General features: G+C 50.0%; 5 protein-coding genes across 5 annotated transcripts; 3 read left to right on the top strand and 2 right to left on the bottom strand.

The window, feature by feature from the left end:
• Positions 1-628: 628 nt before the first annotated feature.
• Positions 629-1,790, top strand: BO88DRAFT_400750 (NAD(P)-dependent alcohol dehydrogenase). The gene has a single exon (XM_025705668.1). It carries the CDS (start codon positions 688-690, stop codon positions 1,723-1,725), a length of 1,038 nt encoding a protein of 345 aa, XP_025568925.1. The 5' UTR covers positions 629-687; the 3' UTR covers positions 1,726-1,790.
• On the bottom strand, positions 1,749-3,189 carry BO88DRAFT_400749 (putative zinc metallopeptidase). The gene has a single exon (XM_025705667.1). It carries the CDS (start codon positions 3,175-3,177, stop codon positions 1,831-1,833), a length of 1,347 nt encoding a protein of 448 aa, XP_025568924.1. The 5' UTR covers positions 3,178-3,189; the 3' UTR covers positions 1,749-1,830.
• A 2,062-nt stretch (positions 3,190-5,251) lies between these two features.
• BO88DRAFT_440404 (ABC multidrug transporter) lies at positions 5,252-10,505 on the top strand. The gene is made up of 8 exons (XM_025709778.1): positions 5,252-5,601; positions 5,664-6,445; positions 6,508-8,243; positions 8,315-8,625; positions 8,702-8,865; positions 8,917-8,966; positions 9,084-9,480; positions 9,536-10,505. The coding sequence occupies exons 1-8, from the start codon at positions 5,407-5,409 to the stop codon at positions 10,284-10,286; spliced, it is 4,386 nt and encodes a 1,461-aa protein (XP_025568923.1). The 5' UTR covers positions 5,252-5,406; the 3' UTR covers positions 10,287-10,505.
• A 42-nt stretch (positions 10,506-10,547) lies between these two features.
• Positions 10,548-11,729, bottom strand: BO88DRAFT_440403 (uncharacterized protein). Its single transcript, XM_025709777.1, has 2 exons — positions 11,503-11,729; positions 10,548-11,437 (listed from the first exon to the last, which is right to left on the bottom strand). The coding sequence occupies exons 1-2, from the start codon at positions 11,645-11,647 to the stop codon at positions 10,566-10,568; spliced, it is 1,017 nt and encodes a 338-aa protein (XP_025568922.1). The 5' UTR covers positions 11,648-11,729; the 3' UTR covers positions 10,548-10,565.
• Positions 11,730-13,366: 1,637 nt separating this feature from the next.
• Positions 13,367-14,659, top strand: BO88DRAFT_323307 (ankyrin repeat domain-containing protein; the record flags this gene model as incomplete). Its single annotated transcript, XM_025702480.1, has 2 exons — positions 13,367-14,334; positions 14,416-14,659. Coding segments are annotated over 2 exons (1,212 nt in total), but the record flags the coding sequence as incomplete, so codon positions are not given.
• Between the last annotated feature and the right edge of the window lie 524 nt (positions 14,660-15,183).

Here is a 15,183-nt window from a genome sequence, read left to right as displayed (position 1 = left end):
GTAGCGGTTTATCAGCCGTGTATGTGGGGGCCCACAGGCCCCTGAATATCATGATTTGCTTTGGGTTTGGGTACCTGCGTCGTTGGGCTGTGCTCGTATTTGCTGGGGGTGGTGTGGTGCTGAGTGGACGCGCGTTTAAAATGGGGGTGGTTTGGGTTGGCTTGGCTGAGGGTTTATGGTTTTGATATGGGAACTGGGAGGGGTTCGCTTATGTTTTATGTATTATGAGGCTCACGATTTCGGTCTGTGGAGGGCAGAGAGAGAAGAAAAAGAATTTCATTTGTGTCTATAGCACGCTGAGATGGTGGTGCCAGAATTGTGGGCTTACGGTGACACGGTCAGGAGGAATATCGGCTACTCCTTGTCATTCCACGGTAACCTGTCAGTTCAACGTATTTGTGGACCTGTAAATAATAATACAGAATAACTCAATTTTTTTCTGGTATCACTTAACTCTACAGAAACACCAGATCCTTTGGGTATAGAAATGGATAAACAGCTGCAGCAGTCAATGACGTCTTATCTTATCGCGGCAACCAGTCATCCATCCAACCGCACTAATCCCAATCCGGCCGATGCAACGCAACATGACAGCTTCAGCTTCATCTCCATCTCCATCTCCATCTCCATCACCACTCCACAGCAACAACAAACAACCACCATCGTCATCATCAACAACCACCCAAAATGACATCCCCATCCACACCTACCCATCCCCAAACAATGCAAGCCTGGCTCTACAGCACCACGCACCCAACCCTGGAACAAAACCTCACCCTCACACCTAGCGCCCCTACCCCCTCAGCGCCCAAAAACACCCAACTCCTCATCCGCGTTCACACCTGCGCCCTCAACCCAGCCGACTACAAAGTCCCCGCCATGCCCGTGATATCAACCCTTCTGATCCGCAAACCCGCCAGCCCATGCCTCGACTTCGCCGGCGAAATCGTCTCCACGGGCCCGAGCGTCCCCTCCACCCTCACCCCGGGCAAACTCGTCTACGGCACGCTCCCCCTTCCGACACAGTTCGGTCCGCTGGCTGAATACGTTCTCGCTGAAGCCGAGCACGTACAGATAGTCCCCGAGGGGGTGGAGGTCGATCATGCCGCGACGGTGGGAGTAGCGGGGCAGACGGCGTGGCAGGCCATCGCGCCGTATGTGACACCGGGGGCAGGGGATAAGGTATTGATTGTGGGAGCGTCGGGTGGGTGTGGTATCTACGGGGTGCAGATCGCGAAGGCGCTGGGGTGTGAGGTGACGGCCGTGTGTTCGGGGAAGAATGTGGAGTTTGTGAAGGGGTTGGGGGCGGATGAGGTGATTGATTATACGGTGGAGAATGTGGTGGAGGTCGTGAAGGCGAAGGGGAGGGTGTTTAGGTTGGTGGTGGATCATGTGGGGGAGCCGTGGGAGTTGTATCGCGAGAGTGACAAGTTCATGGTCTCTGGGGGTGTGTTTACCCAGGTTGGGGCGAACTGGATGCCTACGTTTGCGGTGAGGTTTATTCGGCCCGGGTTTTTGGGTGGGGGGAGGATGAAGTATGTGCCGATTTTTTGGAAGAGTAATAAGAAGGATTTGACCAAGGTGGGGGAGTTGATTGGCGAGGGGAAGGTGAAGGTGGTGTTGGATAGTGTGTTTGGGTTTGAGGATGCGCCGAAGGCGTTTGAGAAGCTGCGCGGGGGAAGGGCGAGGGGGAAGGTTGTGGTCCGTGTGGTGGAGAGGTCGTGAGGGGGGTGGGGATAGTGTGGGGATGAATGGTGTGGGTTGTTTGGCATTTATCTCATGGCGTCGTGTTTGATTTCATTTAGGAAGGGTGGGTGCTATGTGACAGATTCAATTACGCTTCAAGAATGTCAGCGCGCCGAGAGACATGGCATCCACGGCGGTTTGAAGGGTGGGCTGGATCACTGGGGCGAAGAATGGCGAGTGATTACTCGGGAGATCTTTTATCGCGTCATTCTTGACTGCATTATCCCATGTCTCTGGATCGATCCCGCCATAAGTCCACATCACGTACGGCGCGTTCACAGCTCTAGCGAGTAGGGAGAAATCCTCGCTGGCACCTGCCGGGTCAGACTCGATGAGTCGCTTTCCGAAGTAAGAGCCAAAGGTATTGCATAAAGCTCGCACGGTAGCGTGGTCGTTGATAGTGGCCGGGGTCGACATGATATGGTCGATTTGCGGTTCCTTCTCGCAGCCGGCCGCCTCGCATTCGGCGCGGATGATGCGCTTGATCGCACGTATTACGCGTTCGCGAATTGAGTCGTCGCATGTCCTCACATCGAGCTTGAAATCCAGGGTATCCGGGATGACATTGGCCGCAATGCCAGCTTGGATGTAGCCACAGGTGACCACCGCCAATTGTCCCGGAGGCACCTCGCGCCCTACTATGGTCTGCAGCTTCAAGATAATGGCCGCTCCGGTAACAACGGGGTCAATGCATGCCTCGGGCGCCGAACCATGACCGCCCTTTCCAAAGATGCGCACATTGAATGAATCTGCAGCGGTTAGTAGCCGACCAGAGCGGACGCTCACTGTGCCGGCTTTAAGTGGCATCACATGCGCTGCCAATACCACATCCGGAGCGGGTATTTTGTCATAGAGACCATCATCTATCATGGCCCTGGATCCTGATAGGAGCTCCTCTGCTGGCTGGAATAGGCAAATCAGAGTCCCCGTCCAATGAGTTCTGGCGGATTGTAGGAGGGAGGCACTAGCCATCAGGCTGACGACATGGGTATCATGACCGCAGGCGTGCATGACGGGGACCTCAACCCCATCCTTGTTTTTGGCGACTTTCGTGCTTGCGTAAGGAAGTCCTGTCTTCTCTTGCACGGGGAGTGCATCCATGTCTGCTCGAAGTAGGATTGTCGGACCAGCACCATTTTTCAAAACGCCCGCGACGCCGTAGCCGCCAATGTGTGTATGTACCTCGTAGCCGAGTTCTTTCAGATGCTGCGCCGCAATGGCAGAAGTGCGTTCTTCACAAAAAGACAATTCGGGATTGCTGTGGATATCACGATAGATGTCCTCGAATGGCGTCAAGTCAGGACGGGCTTCCTCGAGTATGTCCTTCAAGGCCGTTTCGGAGGCTGTGACGTCAATCATTAGCTTCATTGACTGGAATTGCGCGCATTGGGAGACTGAATGGGCATACTCACCTGCGTGTCGAATCTGCATGTTGGATAGGAGCTTGCTTCAATTGAGATTAATTGATTGTCTGTGGATAGAACTTCTGGGTAACCTTCAGACGCCTCTTATGGGAGACTGCTGGCCCTTTCGAACATTCACCGAGGAATTGGCTGGGTGCAAGCGGGGTAAAGTGTGCTTTGCCTCAAGGGGAATTTGGCCCCATAGTTTGATAGACACAATTGCCGAAGATAGCATGTTAGGAGGGGCCTAGTGAGCCATTGCCATTGTAAAGTGGCCGGAATGATTGGAGTGGGACGGACGACTCCAACAATTAAGAGTAAAAGGATGACGCCCTCGGACCCCGTCGGCTAAATGCGCCACTGCTGGTTCTCCGTTTCCAATCGAACTCCGCCCCCAGCGGTTCTGTCTTCATGCTTATCTCCCCCAGTTTAGTAGCTCGGCTATCGGGAATACAAGAACCATGGAAGCATGCAGCGTCATGCCGGCCTTTCCGTTTGTTTCCCGGGGTTTGATCGACATGAATACATGTCATTGGAAATTGTAGCGAACCTGGTTGGCCAATCAGTCTAACCCGAAGACCGCTGCTGCGATCAATTTGTTGAGTGACTAACCTAATCTTATAAAATTAAGCATCTCCTTACAAAGACAGATGAATGAGGATATATGGTATTTTGCATCGGAAGATGATTGTCATGCAGGGTCATTATCATTCACGTGCCTGTACCCTGGCAGTATTTAGGACAGAACATAATATTGTAGGAATACCCTACTTTGTCATTCTGCCATTCATTCTTTCCACAGTATCACTCTCATAACTGTGTCCGATCAACCTGCCATTATCCCCTCAAATTGCTCAAGCGCGTCTGATGTAGAATTCACTCGTGGCGCGGTATTTAGCGGTCGGAAGGCGACAATCAGGTCCTAAAGCACGCTGCGTCTGCTTCATCGCCGCGATCCAAGAAGCGTGATCAGTGACTGTCAAGGGCTCACCGGCAGAAAGCTCACCCACAACATCAGTATGTGTCTTTGGTTCGGGCTCTCAGTCCAAATAACTCCCTTTAACACGAGGAATCCAGATAATGGTATCTTTGTCGGGTTCGTCGCCTATATTCTCGCATAGAGTATCACCGAAGTTTATACGCCATATCGAATGGCCGTATAGCCCATATGTCATCGATTCAGGATAATAAAACATCTTCCGGCTTGTAGGAATGCATTGGGGTCTTCCATTTGGCCGGCCGAAAATCACTTGTGAAAAAAAAGCCGTATTGTGCGTAGCGTAGATCAACTTCTTTCTATGCTTGAAGACCAGTACTTTTTGGCCTAGAAATTACTCTTCACACAAAGAACCTCCGTACTGTTGAACTTTGCTATGGCGCTTTGTTATTAGCCCACCTTGTATTTTCGAAAGAATACATCCGACGATTCGATCCCACAGTTGTACAAAGAGGCATAATGTGTAGACACTCGAGTCAGAAGACCATTTGTATCAGTAGTCATTGCTACGTTACTAAGAGACCCAAGCTATAACTAACTAGCCAGTGTTGTCTTAGCTAATCGGGCGCAGTTAATATGTGGAGGCCAATGAAAGTGCCGTTAGCCGTCAGTAGTATGTACTTGGCGATTTCTAGTGGTTGACAAGATGAGGACAATGCAAGTGGAAGATGTCTGATAAGGGTCTTTTGGTGGTATTGGCACAATGCATCTATGACCCCACACATGTAAATTAAATAGGCCATGGCCTAGATTGCTTATTAACCATAAGGATTGGACCTTATCATAGTAGTATGTCTGCCTAAATGCATGGCGGAAGATGCCGCCAACATGTCAGAATATGGCGTCCTGTGGGTGGATACGTCAGACAAAGCGCCATTGACATGCTAATAGTATTCAACGAGGAAGTTACAAGGAGCTGACTGCCTGGTAGCCTATCCGGAAGGCGTTTGACTAAGGCGTGGAAAAGTTCGACGTTAGTGCCTTGACTCGGGCGCCCTCGATTACAGAGCCGCAAATCGTTATCTTGCTGTCTAAACTCTAACCATAGTTATAACATGGACCATATTGCAAGAAGGAAGCCCTTGATCTGGGCATTCCCGTGAGTCTTTGGGCATCACCCGTAGCTTTGAGCCTAAGCCTCATAATCAACTCTTGCAGCTAAACTCGTTGCTAGCACCCTGATAGCGCAGGACTGACACACTGTGTGCCTATAACCCCCAGCAAAGACCACTCTGGGCAGGGGTTTTGTTTTCGCGCAAAATGCCTTTCACCACCGGAAAAGAAAACTTACTCCAGCTGAATCGAAATAGCTTCGACTTCAACCTACAATTTGAGCAGCTATTCTTCTCCATCATACCGTCGGCATTATTCATTGTCACATCATTATGGCGGACGTTATGTCAATATCGAAAGCCAGTAGTTGTTAATGCTCCTTTATTCCAGCTAATAAAATTGGTACGTCCTTCCCGATACCCTACACGTAGAAAGAAATATGACCATCATATTGACTATTGCAGGGTGTCATCACAACCTATGTGGGTCTTGAACTGTCCCTACTCGTCCTGGTCGCGGTTGGGTCGTTCCAGGTGACCACAATGTTCATCGCTTCTTCAATCCTCAACCTCGTATCGGCCCTGTTCATGATAATACTTAGTGTCTTGGATCATAGCAGAAGTCCGAGGCCGTCGACACTACTGAGCAGCTACTTGTTTCTGACTTTCCTCCTGGACGCGGCCCAAGCAAGGACTTTGTTCCTGTCATCAGACAATAGAATCGAGATCAGCTATAGTAGTATATTCAGTGCTGCCCTAGCCCTCAAGGTATGCATTTTACTACTGGAAGCTCAAGAAAAGTCCAGATGGATAGATTGGGACGAAAAGAAACACAGTCCAGAAGAAACAAGCGGTATTTTCTCGCTTGGCGTCTTTTTCTGGCTGAACAGGATGTTCTTGAGGGGGTACAGGAAAGTCCTGGCAACCGAGGATCTCTATCCCCTGGATAGCTCCTTTGATGCTACGTCGCTCAATGAGGAGTTTTCCAGAAACATGGACTATTCCAAACTCAAGGGCGATAAGTTTGGCCTCGTGAAAGTGCTGGTGCGGACATTGAAAGGCCCCCTTTTTTTGCCCGTAATTCCACGCCTCGCTTATCTCGCTTTTACCTTTTGTCAACCACTTTTTCTTGAAAGGCTGTCGAACTATTTGTCCGAGCCCCGACTTGATGCGAACACTGGATATGGATTCATTGGTGCTAGCCTGTTGATTTATTCGGGGTTGGCTATTTCGTGGGCATTCACATGGTATGATAACCCGGAAAGCATGCGGACACTAGAAGGGACTACTCATACATTCATTGGTGTAGGTATTTCCATCACCGGATGCGTACTATGGCGACGTCCATGCTTGTCACAGAGATCTATAAGAAAGCAACAACAGCGCGTATCGGAGCTGGCGATGACAATGCTGTTCTAACACTCATGAGTACAGATATGGAGCGGATAAAGATGGGCTTAAGAACCTTGCACGAGATTTGGGCAAGTATAATTCAAGCTGCTCTGGCCGGATGGATGCTGTACACAAGGCTTGGTGTCGTGTTCGTCGCACCCATGGGTGTTGTTGTTGCTTGCTTCTCTGGTTTGGCCATTCTCACCAACTTTACTGGAGACTCGCAAAGAGCCTGGATGGCAGGAGTTCAAAAACGTGTGGGCCTCACTGCTACAGTCATTGCCAGCATGAAGAATTTGAAAATATCTGGCCTATCTGCGGCCATTGGTGACTTCGTGCAGAGGCTTCGCGTTGAAGAATTAGCGGCGGGTGCCCGCTTCCGCCAGCTAGCCATCACTGCGGCACTCCTTGCCTATATTCCACAGTTAATGAGTCCACCACTGACCTTTGCCTTCACGACACGAACTCTGGATGCGACAAGGGTGTTTACGAGTCTGTCCTTTCTCACTCTCTTGACCAGCCCATTTTCGCAAGTTTTCCAATCTATTCCTGGTCTTGTCTCAGCAATAGCCTGTTTGGGCCGCATACAGGCCTTTTTAGAGTGTGAGACTCATCATGATTTTCGCCAAGTCTTCGCTAAAATAACGAGTGAGGCGGACGAAGTGAGAGGAAACGATAAAAGCGAGTTCGATGGGGGTCAAGATGATCTCCACCACGTGGAAATCAAAAACGGTTGGTTTGGTTGGGAGGCAGACAAGTTTGTCTTGCAAGATGTGAGTACCCGATTGCCTACAGCCTCACTTACTATCGTCGTGGGTCCTGTTGGCTCTGGTAAATCTACACTTTGCAAATCACTGCTTGGAGAAATCCCTTTCAGCAAGGGCAATGTGGTCATAAGCACTATGGCTACTCATGTTGGGTTTTGCGATCAAACTGCGTTCCTCTCGAATGGGACCATGAAGGAAAACATCGTCGGCTTTTCTCCTTTCAATGAAGCGCGGTACGAAGAAGTCATCGACGCGACAGCTCTGAAATACGATATTGCCACGCTTCCTCAGGGTGACGAAACGAACATTGGATCTGACGGGATCGCTCTATCAGGAGGCCAGAAACAGCGTGTTTCTCTCGCACGAGCTCTGTACCTGCACTCCGAGCTTTTGGTGTTGGATGATATCTTCAGTGGTTTGGACGCAGACACAGAGGAGGAAGTATTCAGAAAAGTCTTTGGACCAGATGGCCTGCTCCGACGACGACGCTCGACAGTTCTCTTGTGCACCCACAGTATCAGACATCTCCCTGCGGCGGATCATATAATAGCACTTGACAACGGCTCTGTCGTTGAGCAAGGTAGTTATGCCACGCTGGCAACAAGGCAAGGATATGTTCAGCGTCTGGGATTAACGGAGACTCGCAGAAGCGATGTCTCACACGAGAAAGCGCCATCAAAAAGAACAACACGGAGCTCTAAGAACGACCTTTTAAATAGAACGATATCTATCACTTCATCATTGGGATCCAATATGCAGCAATCGCGGCAGGTAGGCGATAAAGCCGTATACAGGCATTACTTCAAGAGGATGGGGTTGTTTGTAGCCGCATGCAGTGTGATCTTCGCCGCTCTGTGGGGGTTCTTCATTAACTTTGCAACTGTTTGTAAGTGCAGTTCATATTATCGTTACAGAACGCCATATGGATTGGTTTTCTGACTCATTCTCGTGGTGCAGGGCTCACCTACTGGTCCGATGATATTGGCTCCGAACGGCCGGCGCATTCTTCCGCATACTACGCTAGCATATACGCTACGTTCCAAATATGCTGCATGATATCCCTGCTTGTCACGGCCCTTGCGCTTCTCATTATTGCCGTGAAACGAGCTGGGGCCGGTCTACATCAGGAAGCCTTGCGAACATTGATCCAGGCGCCACTTCACTTTTTTACCAACACGGATACCGGAATCGTGGCAAATCTGTTCTCGCAGGATCTGAATTTGATAGACACAGAGCTACCCGAGGCCACACTCAACACCATCGTTTGTGTAAGTATGCCTTCTGACAGGACACTCTAAAAAGCCCTGGAGAAAGTCTCCATTCGTTCTGACACAGGTCTCACAGGTTTTCGAAGCGATCGGACAAGCGGCTGTCATGCTCACTTCGTCTGTGTACTTGGCCATCAGTTATCCTTTCCTTGCTGCCCTGCTCTATGTAGTTCAGAAGTTTTATCTTCGGACATCTAGACAGCTGAGGCTCCTGGATCTTGAGGCTAAAAGTCCCTTATAGTGAGTTTAATTATTTCGTACCATTATCTGTCAACTGACCGGGACGTATAGCACGCATTTCCTTGATACTCTCAAGGGCATCACGACTATCAGAGCCTTCGGTGAGTAAGCTATGGCATATTTGTCCATCCTATGGCCAACCTAGTATCTTCCTCATGCCTGCCGCTATACTTGGTCCTTCGAATGATGTAGTGCCGTGCTAACTGAGGACCGTAAAGGCTTCCTTACAAACGAAGTTGAGAAGAATGCTCGCTTAGTCAATAGCAGTCAGCAGCCTGCTTATCTTCTGCTTATGATCCAAGAGTGGTTGAACCTTGTTCTCAACCTTGTGGTAATGGTGATAGCAGTGGTACTGACGACATTGGCCGTTCGGCTTCATTCAAACTCCGCCTTCGCTGGTGCTTCTTTGGTCTCTCTGATGAGCTTCGGCGATAGCATTTCCGGTATTGTCATCTTTTACACAAAATTAGAGACGTCCATTGGAGCAATCGCAAGACTCAAGGCTTTCAAAGAAACCGTGAAGCCAGAGGATACGGACAGCGAGGACATAATCCCTTCTGAACAGTGGCCCCAGAGTGGAATAGTCGAGCTGAAAGGCGTATCCGCAAGTTACGGGTAAAGGAGCTATCTTTCCAGGCAAACGCCACCATGCAAAGCTAATGCTCATCAGGAGTAACCCCGTTGCTGAGAACGGACCCAACGATACGGCCACTCTCGCCCTCCGCAACATTCAACTTTCCATCAACGCCGGCTCTAAAGTTGCCATCTGCGGACGGACCGGCAGCGGAAAATCCAGTCTCGTTGCCCTCCTGCTCAAACTTCTCGACCCCCTCCCAGAAACTGCCATGAACGCAACCATCGATAGCATTCCGCTCCACCGAATCAACCGACCTTCCCTGCGCCAACGTATCATCGCAGTGCCCCAGGAAGCCGTATTCCTGCCAGACGGTTCCACCGTACAAGCAAACCTAGACCCCTCCTCCGTATCCACACCTGAAGAATGTCAATCCATCCTGACCACTGTGGGGCTGTGGAACTTTGTCCAGGAACGTGGTGGCTTGACTGCTGGCATGAGCGCAGGCACATTCAGTGCCGGCCAGCGCCAACTCCTGTCGCTTGGCCGTGCGCTTCTGAGACGTCGTGTTCGGGCACAGAACGGCTCAGGCAATGGGATACTGCTACTGGATGAGGTCAGCTCGAGTGTGGATCATGAGACGGAGCGAGTGATGCAGGATATCATCCGGACGGAATTCAGACATTATACCGTCATTGCTGTGAGCCATAGGCTAGACATGATCATGGATTTTGATCGGGTGGTTGTGATGGATACCGGGGAGATCGTGGAGATTGGGAACCCTGGGAAATTGGCGGCGCAGCCGGGGTCTCGGTTCGGAGATTTGGTTAGAACGAGTGCTAAGTGAGTGATAGCCGTATGAAGCTACGGTGTGGTGTCTGTAGATCTCCGGCTAAGTAATGGGTCTGATGTTGTTTTCCTTTGTGTCTCCAGCTCTTTATGAAGACGAGCTCTTCTCTACAATATATAATGATAACCCTGGAATAAGTTTGTGGCAGTCAGGAATTTAACGAACCGCTATACATGTACGGTGCCTAGCAGGTGTCACAAACGACGATATAATAATAAATACGTCCTCTTTGATTCATGTTCCTAATTCCATTTGTCTCCTAGACTAATTCTGCAACTATGTCTGACCCAGTTGACGATATACCTTAGTCATCGAAAACAACGGCCTCTCTCCACGCTTCGCTCGCCAATGATTCGTCGACCACATCAAATCCACACACCCATGTACCAACCAACCCCATTTCTTCAAGAACCCTTCCGTAATCTCCCAGCTTCTAGGGTCAGAAGGCTCTCCCCAGATAATCAACCCAAAGGGTCCAGTGGAAGTCCCATCCCAGAACCCCATAATATCCGTACACAACTCCTCATCATCCCAATCATCACCTACCCGAATCAGATTATTCCTCATGATAGGACACGGAAACAAGTCAATCCAAGTGTGGTGAGGACTGCGGCGCTGAAGCTCCGTGGGCCGTAGACTATCTGGTAGAGTCGTAGCAACAAGGTCATCATGTCCAGGCCTCACGAGTGAGAAGGGAGATATCGAGTCGTCTTTCATCCACTCCCATGTAATACCGAGAGTAGCCATGTTTGCAACGAATGCGCGATGGACATTCATCCTCGTGAGGGAGAGGAGATGGTCTGCTTGTGGGCAGTTCAACTGGTAACTGGAGTGGAACTTGGCTAATTGTTGTAGTAAGATGTTGACCTTGTCTGTGCTGGGCATTTTGGCACATAATGCATCGATTTTGGCTTGGATGGATGTTGTGTTCCGGGTGGTTGTTTCTTTGCTAGCTTCGCTGGCATTATAGCTTCTATAGAAGCGGGTGAGGGTTGCGAGTTCGGGTTCTACGTCTTGTCCCGGATGAGGTTGTAAAGCTTGGAGCTGGCCAGTTGACTCTATACTCAAGGGCGTTTGAAGCGTTGTGACTGGATGGTAGTGTCCGTTTGAAGAAGTAGATCGAGCTTGCGCGAGTCTTGCCTTATAACCTGGTTATACATCAGCGAGTGTCCTCAGGTCCAATCATGAAATTGGTATCTCCACGATGACTTACGGCGTACTCTCTGATTCAACCGGTTCTGGCGCCTCCTACGTTCCTTCACATCCGATATACCGTACCAGTCATCATCGGGGAGTTTCTCAGCGACATAGATGACATGTGGATTTGCTGACTGCGGGGAAGCATCGCGGGCCCTCATATTGGACTATCAAATGATGGCTAGGTGATCGAGGATAGTAGATTGTGGAAAGACGACTGCACGCAGATTGCTGACCGCTAACAGAATCTCAGTTACTCAAGTTTCAGCCGGTGGCTACAAGGTTGAGGTTTAAATCGGATTTTAGCACTTTGGCTTTCATAACTCCGGGCCCACTGGACGTTTTGGGGGTCCAGTGGCGCTAAATGCTGACCGCTAGCATTTGGAGCCATTCTATCACGGACCCACTCAGGGTTTGCCGAATGAAATTCTCAGGATTGAGGATGGAATCTTGATGGAAGGCTTGGCTAACGTACACACGCCCAGCATGCAGCCAGGCTCGAGGCCAGGCACTAGGTTTATATACCTGTCCCTGGGAGATTGCTTACCAAATATATATTGCATTTATTGACTAGTAAAATGTGCATTATTGGGAGATGAATTTCCGATCTTTGAGCTGATGCACGCTCAAATACCTCATCGCATTGGACGAGGTGAATCGCCTCTACCTTGGACATTACGTGCAAGAAGATATGTCATTTCCTTATAGTATGCTCGAATGCCGGCAATTGACCCCGTTACTATTTATCAGCATAGTCGATATGGGTCCAAGATAATTATGAAAATTAGTAAAGATCCAGCCGTGAATTTTTCCATCCGCTTCCCAGAACTTATCTGAAGGGAGAAAAAGCTACTCCATACCACTTCCCTTCTATTGTATTCATGAGCAGAACTTTTGGAACAGCCATACAGTTCCCCACGAATTCTTTTGTCTTTGCGTGTGTACTGTTGAGCATTTCTATATTATATGCATGGCAGAGCTCAAATCACCCTTACGCGGAATGCCGTAGTCGAAGATTCATCATTTTAGGTTTGTGCTGTACGGTGGCCTATATGGCCTCAGAATTTCGTCGAACAAGGATCTGTGTGGAAGATTCCAGTACTGCAGTTTCGGTGCTCAGAGTCGTCTTCGTCATACCTATGCAGCACCGGAAGTTCTCCCGTTGAAGTTAGCATTGCCTATATCGAGGAGACATTACCTTTGTGTTGATACTTGCTTTAGTTTCAAGTGTTTACATACATACTTATATCCTTGCGCACTAACAGATCCCTCGGTCAGAATAACCACCCTCAGCCAACATGAACATGTCCGAGTCAAAGAGAGAGCTCTGTCGCCGTTGCAAAAAAGGGACCAAAACACTTTTGGCTGCCGTTCGCGAAGGGCACAAGGAGTGCGTTCAGATAATTCTGGCAGATCATGAGAGGTTCCCAGTATCTGACGCCACGAAGGCCCTCGTATATGCCGTGCGATACAATCAGATTGAAATTGCTAGGCTCGTGCTCGAAGCAGGGGCAAATCCAAGCCCCGAATTGGACGTTAAAACATGGGAGACCTCACCCCTTCACTACGCGACGGACAAGGGCAACCTAGAGATGGTGAAGCTCCTACTCGAATTCAAAGCTAATGTTGACCAGTTAGACCTGTACACCTGCATGACACCCCTATCTATTGCTACAGAATTGGGACACATTGAAATCGTCCGCTGCTTGCTGGAATCTGAAGCTGATGTCAACCTGAAGAAGTATGCTTATGACGAGGCACCTCTCCACGTTGCTACACGGCTTGGGCACCTGGAAATCACCCGACTCCTTCTCTCACGAGGGGCTGACGTGGACATACATTGTCCTCTGTACTTCGCGTGCAAAGGTAACCATGTTGAGGTGGTTCGAGTCCTCCTGGCCAATACTCCTAAGCCGGATCTGTATCTAGGAGAACAAGAGCAGCCGTTGCCAATAGCAATCTACCACGGCTACACCGAGATCGTCGACCTGCTGTTGAAGGCCGGTGTGGACATCAACCGCGAGTGCCAGGACTCTTATACTCCGCTGCAATGGGCCGTAAAGCACAACTGTGAAGGCGCCGTACCATTGATCCTGGAGTACCAGCCGAAGCTAGACCGGAAATGCAGTTCGGGGATAGGTGTCCTGCACCTCATCAACCAGAAAACGGAAGTGGCCACTGTCAAGCATCTAATCCGTTGTGGCGCCACTCCAGAAGACGCCAACAAAAAAGGGGAGTGCGCGATCTGGGTCGCCGTGCTGGCTAACAATGAGCTCGTCACCAGATATCTGGCGTCAGTTTTGATCGGACAACTGAATAAAGTCGTGGGAGAAGGCACAGTTTTCCATATTGCATGTCGTTACGGAAGCCTGAACATGGTGCGCATCCAGGCAAAGGCTGGGGCGGATGTCAATTTTGCGGCCCCGGGGGGTGGTGAGACCCCGTTGCAGGCGACCTGCGGCCGTAAAGTCGATGGCTCCAAGTTGGAGGAGACCCTGGAGGTTATTCGGTATTTGATTCATAATGGGGCTCGTGTCAACGATGGGGGCGGGAACTTGCGATCGCCCCTGCACAAGGCGTGTTTGAGTAGCGCGCCGGAGGTCATAAAACTTCTCTTGGCGGAAGGAGCTGACGCCGACTACAAGGACTCGGTTGGGAGGACTCCTGCTCATCTCGTATGTTATCGCGGGCTAGAGCACTACCGTGAATTAAGCCCCAGTGAGAATGCCCTTGTGGCCCGAGACTCGATGGGTCGCACAGCATTGCACTACGCCGTGATTAGTGGGGACGTGGAGCTGGTGGAAGAGGTTCTGGAGGGCCATAAACAGCATCCTGATTACCAGGATACGTATCTGGAGTTGGTCGATAAGGATGGATGGACCCCGTTACATTGGGCGGCAAGATGTGTTTCTCCCTTGACTGATGATAGGAAAGATATGGTTCCTATGGTTGAGTACCTGGTAGAACTAGGTTACGACCTCGCCGCTAAAGGGAGAGCAAGGGAAAATGAGTGGATGCCAGTGGAAGTAGCGATTTATCACGACGCTGACCAGGACGTCAAAGAACGCCTGGTGCCGGACGATCTCGAAGTAAATCAGCTGCTACCTGGCGCTGAGTTCAAGGGCAGTTTATTCTGTGACGGTTGCTTTCTGCCTGTCGTCGGTTTCAATATCAACTACCAAGTATGTGATAACCTCTGGCTCTGTTTCAAGTGTCAAGCTTACAGGGAGCTTTTGCATCCTGCGGATCATGAATTGGGGCAGTTTTGTGACGAGTACGACAGGGATGAGAAAGAGTGGTGCTAGTGGAGCGATACATTCCTTGTGGCAGCCTTATCCTCATTTTGGAACTACCGGCGGATGCTTCCCTGGCTTAGAAACTGAGCTCGTCTTTCGAACACTATGATTGGGATGCATATTTTGGGTGAGAACGATGTCTATCCTCGATAGTAGGTATGAAAGATGGATGGGTGGCAGGATAGTGCTAATTTCACCTTTCCGATATCATCATCACATCGATGCTCAACCTTTCCCTTGGAACAAACATAGTGTGGGATGAAGACCTCCGCCAGTATAAAGTGATAAGATAACATATAATTTTGATGAACCAGTGTTCCGTGCGCCGGAGTCCGTAATTTAGCCCGACCTCATAGGAGTAGTCGGTCATAGCCACCGCATCAGCAGTGCGCACCCAAAGA

Source organism: Aspergillus vadensis (genome assembly GCF_003184925.1).
Source record: "Aspergillus vadensis CBS 113365 unplaced genomic scaffold BO88scaffold_1, whole genome shotgun sequence".
In the NCBI taxonomy this organism is placed as follows: Eukaryota; Fungi; Ascomycota; class Eurotiomycetes; order Eurotiales; family Aspergillaceae; genus Aspergillus; species Aspergillus vadensis.
This window is presented reverse-complemented; position numbering and strand designations above follow the sequence as displayed.

Coding starts and splice junctions, on each gene's coding strand:
- BO88DRAFT_400750 (XM_025705668.1), top strand. CDS start 688: ATGACATCCCCATCCACACCTACCCATCCCCAAACAATGCAAGCCTGG.
- BO88DRAFT_400749 (XM_025705667.1), bottom strand. CDS start 3,177: ATGCAGATTCGACACGCAGGTGAGTATGCCCATTCAGTCTCCCAATGC.
- BO88DRAFT_440404 (XM_025709778.1), top strand. CDS start 5,407: ATGCCTTTCACCACCGGAAAAGAAAACTTACTCCAGCTGAATCGAAAT. Junction 5,602..5,663: donor TATTCCAGCTAATAAAATTG/GTACGTCCTTCC, acceptor TGACTATTGCAG/GGTGTCATCACAACCTATGT. Junction 6,446..6,507: donor ATTTCGTGGGCATTCACATG/GTATGATAACCC, acceptor TCATTGGTGTAG/GTATTTCCATCACCGGATGC.
- BO88DRAFT_440403 (XM_025709777.1), bottom strand. CDS start 11,647: ATGAGGGCCCGCGATGCTTCCCCGCAGTCAGCAAATCCACATGTCATC. Junction 11,438..11,502: donor GTTGAATCAGAGAGTACGCC/GTAAGTCATCGT, acceptor ATGTATAACCAG/GTTATAAGGCAAGACTCGCG.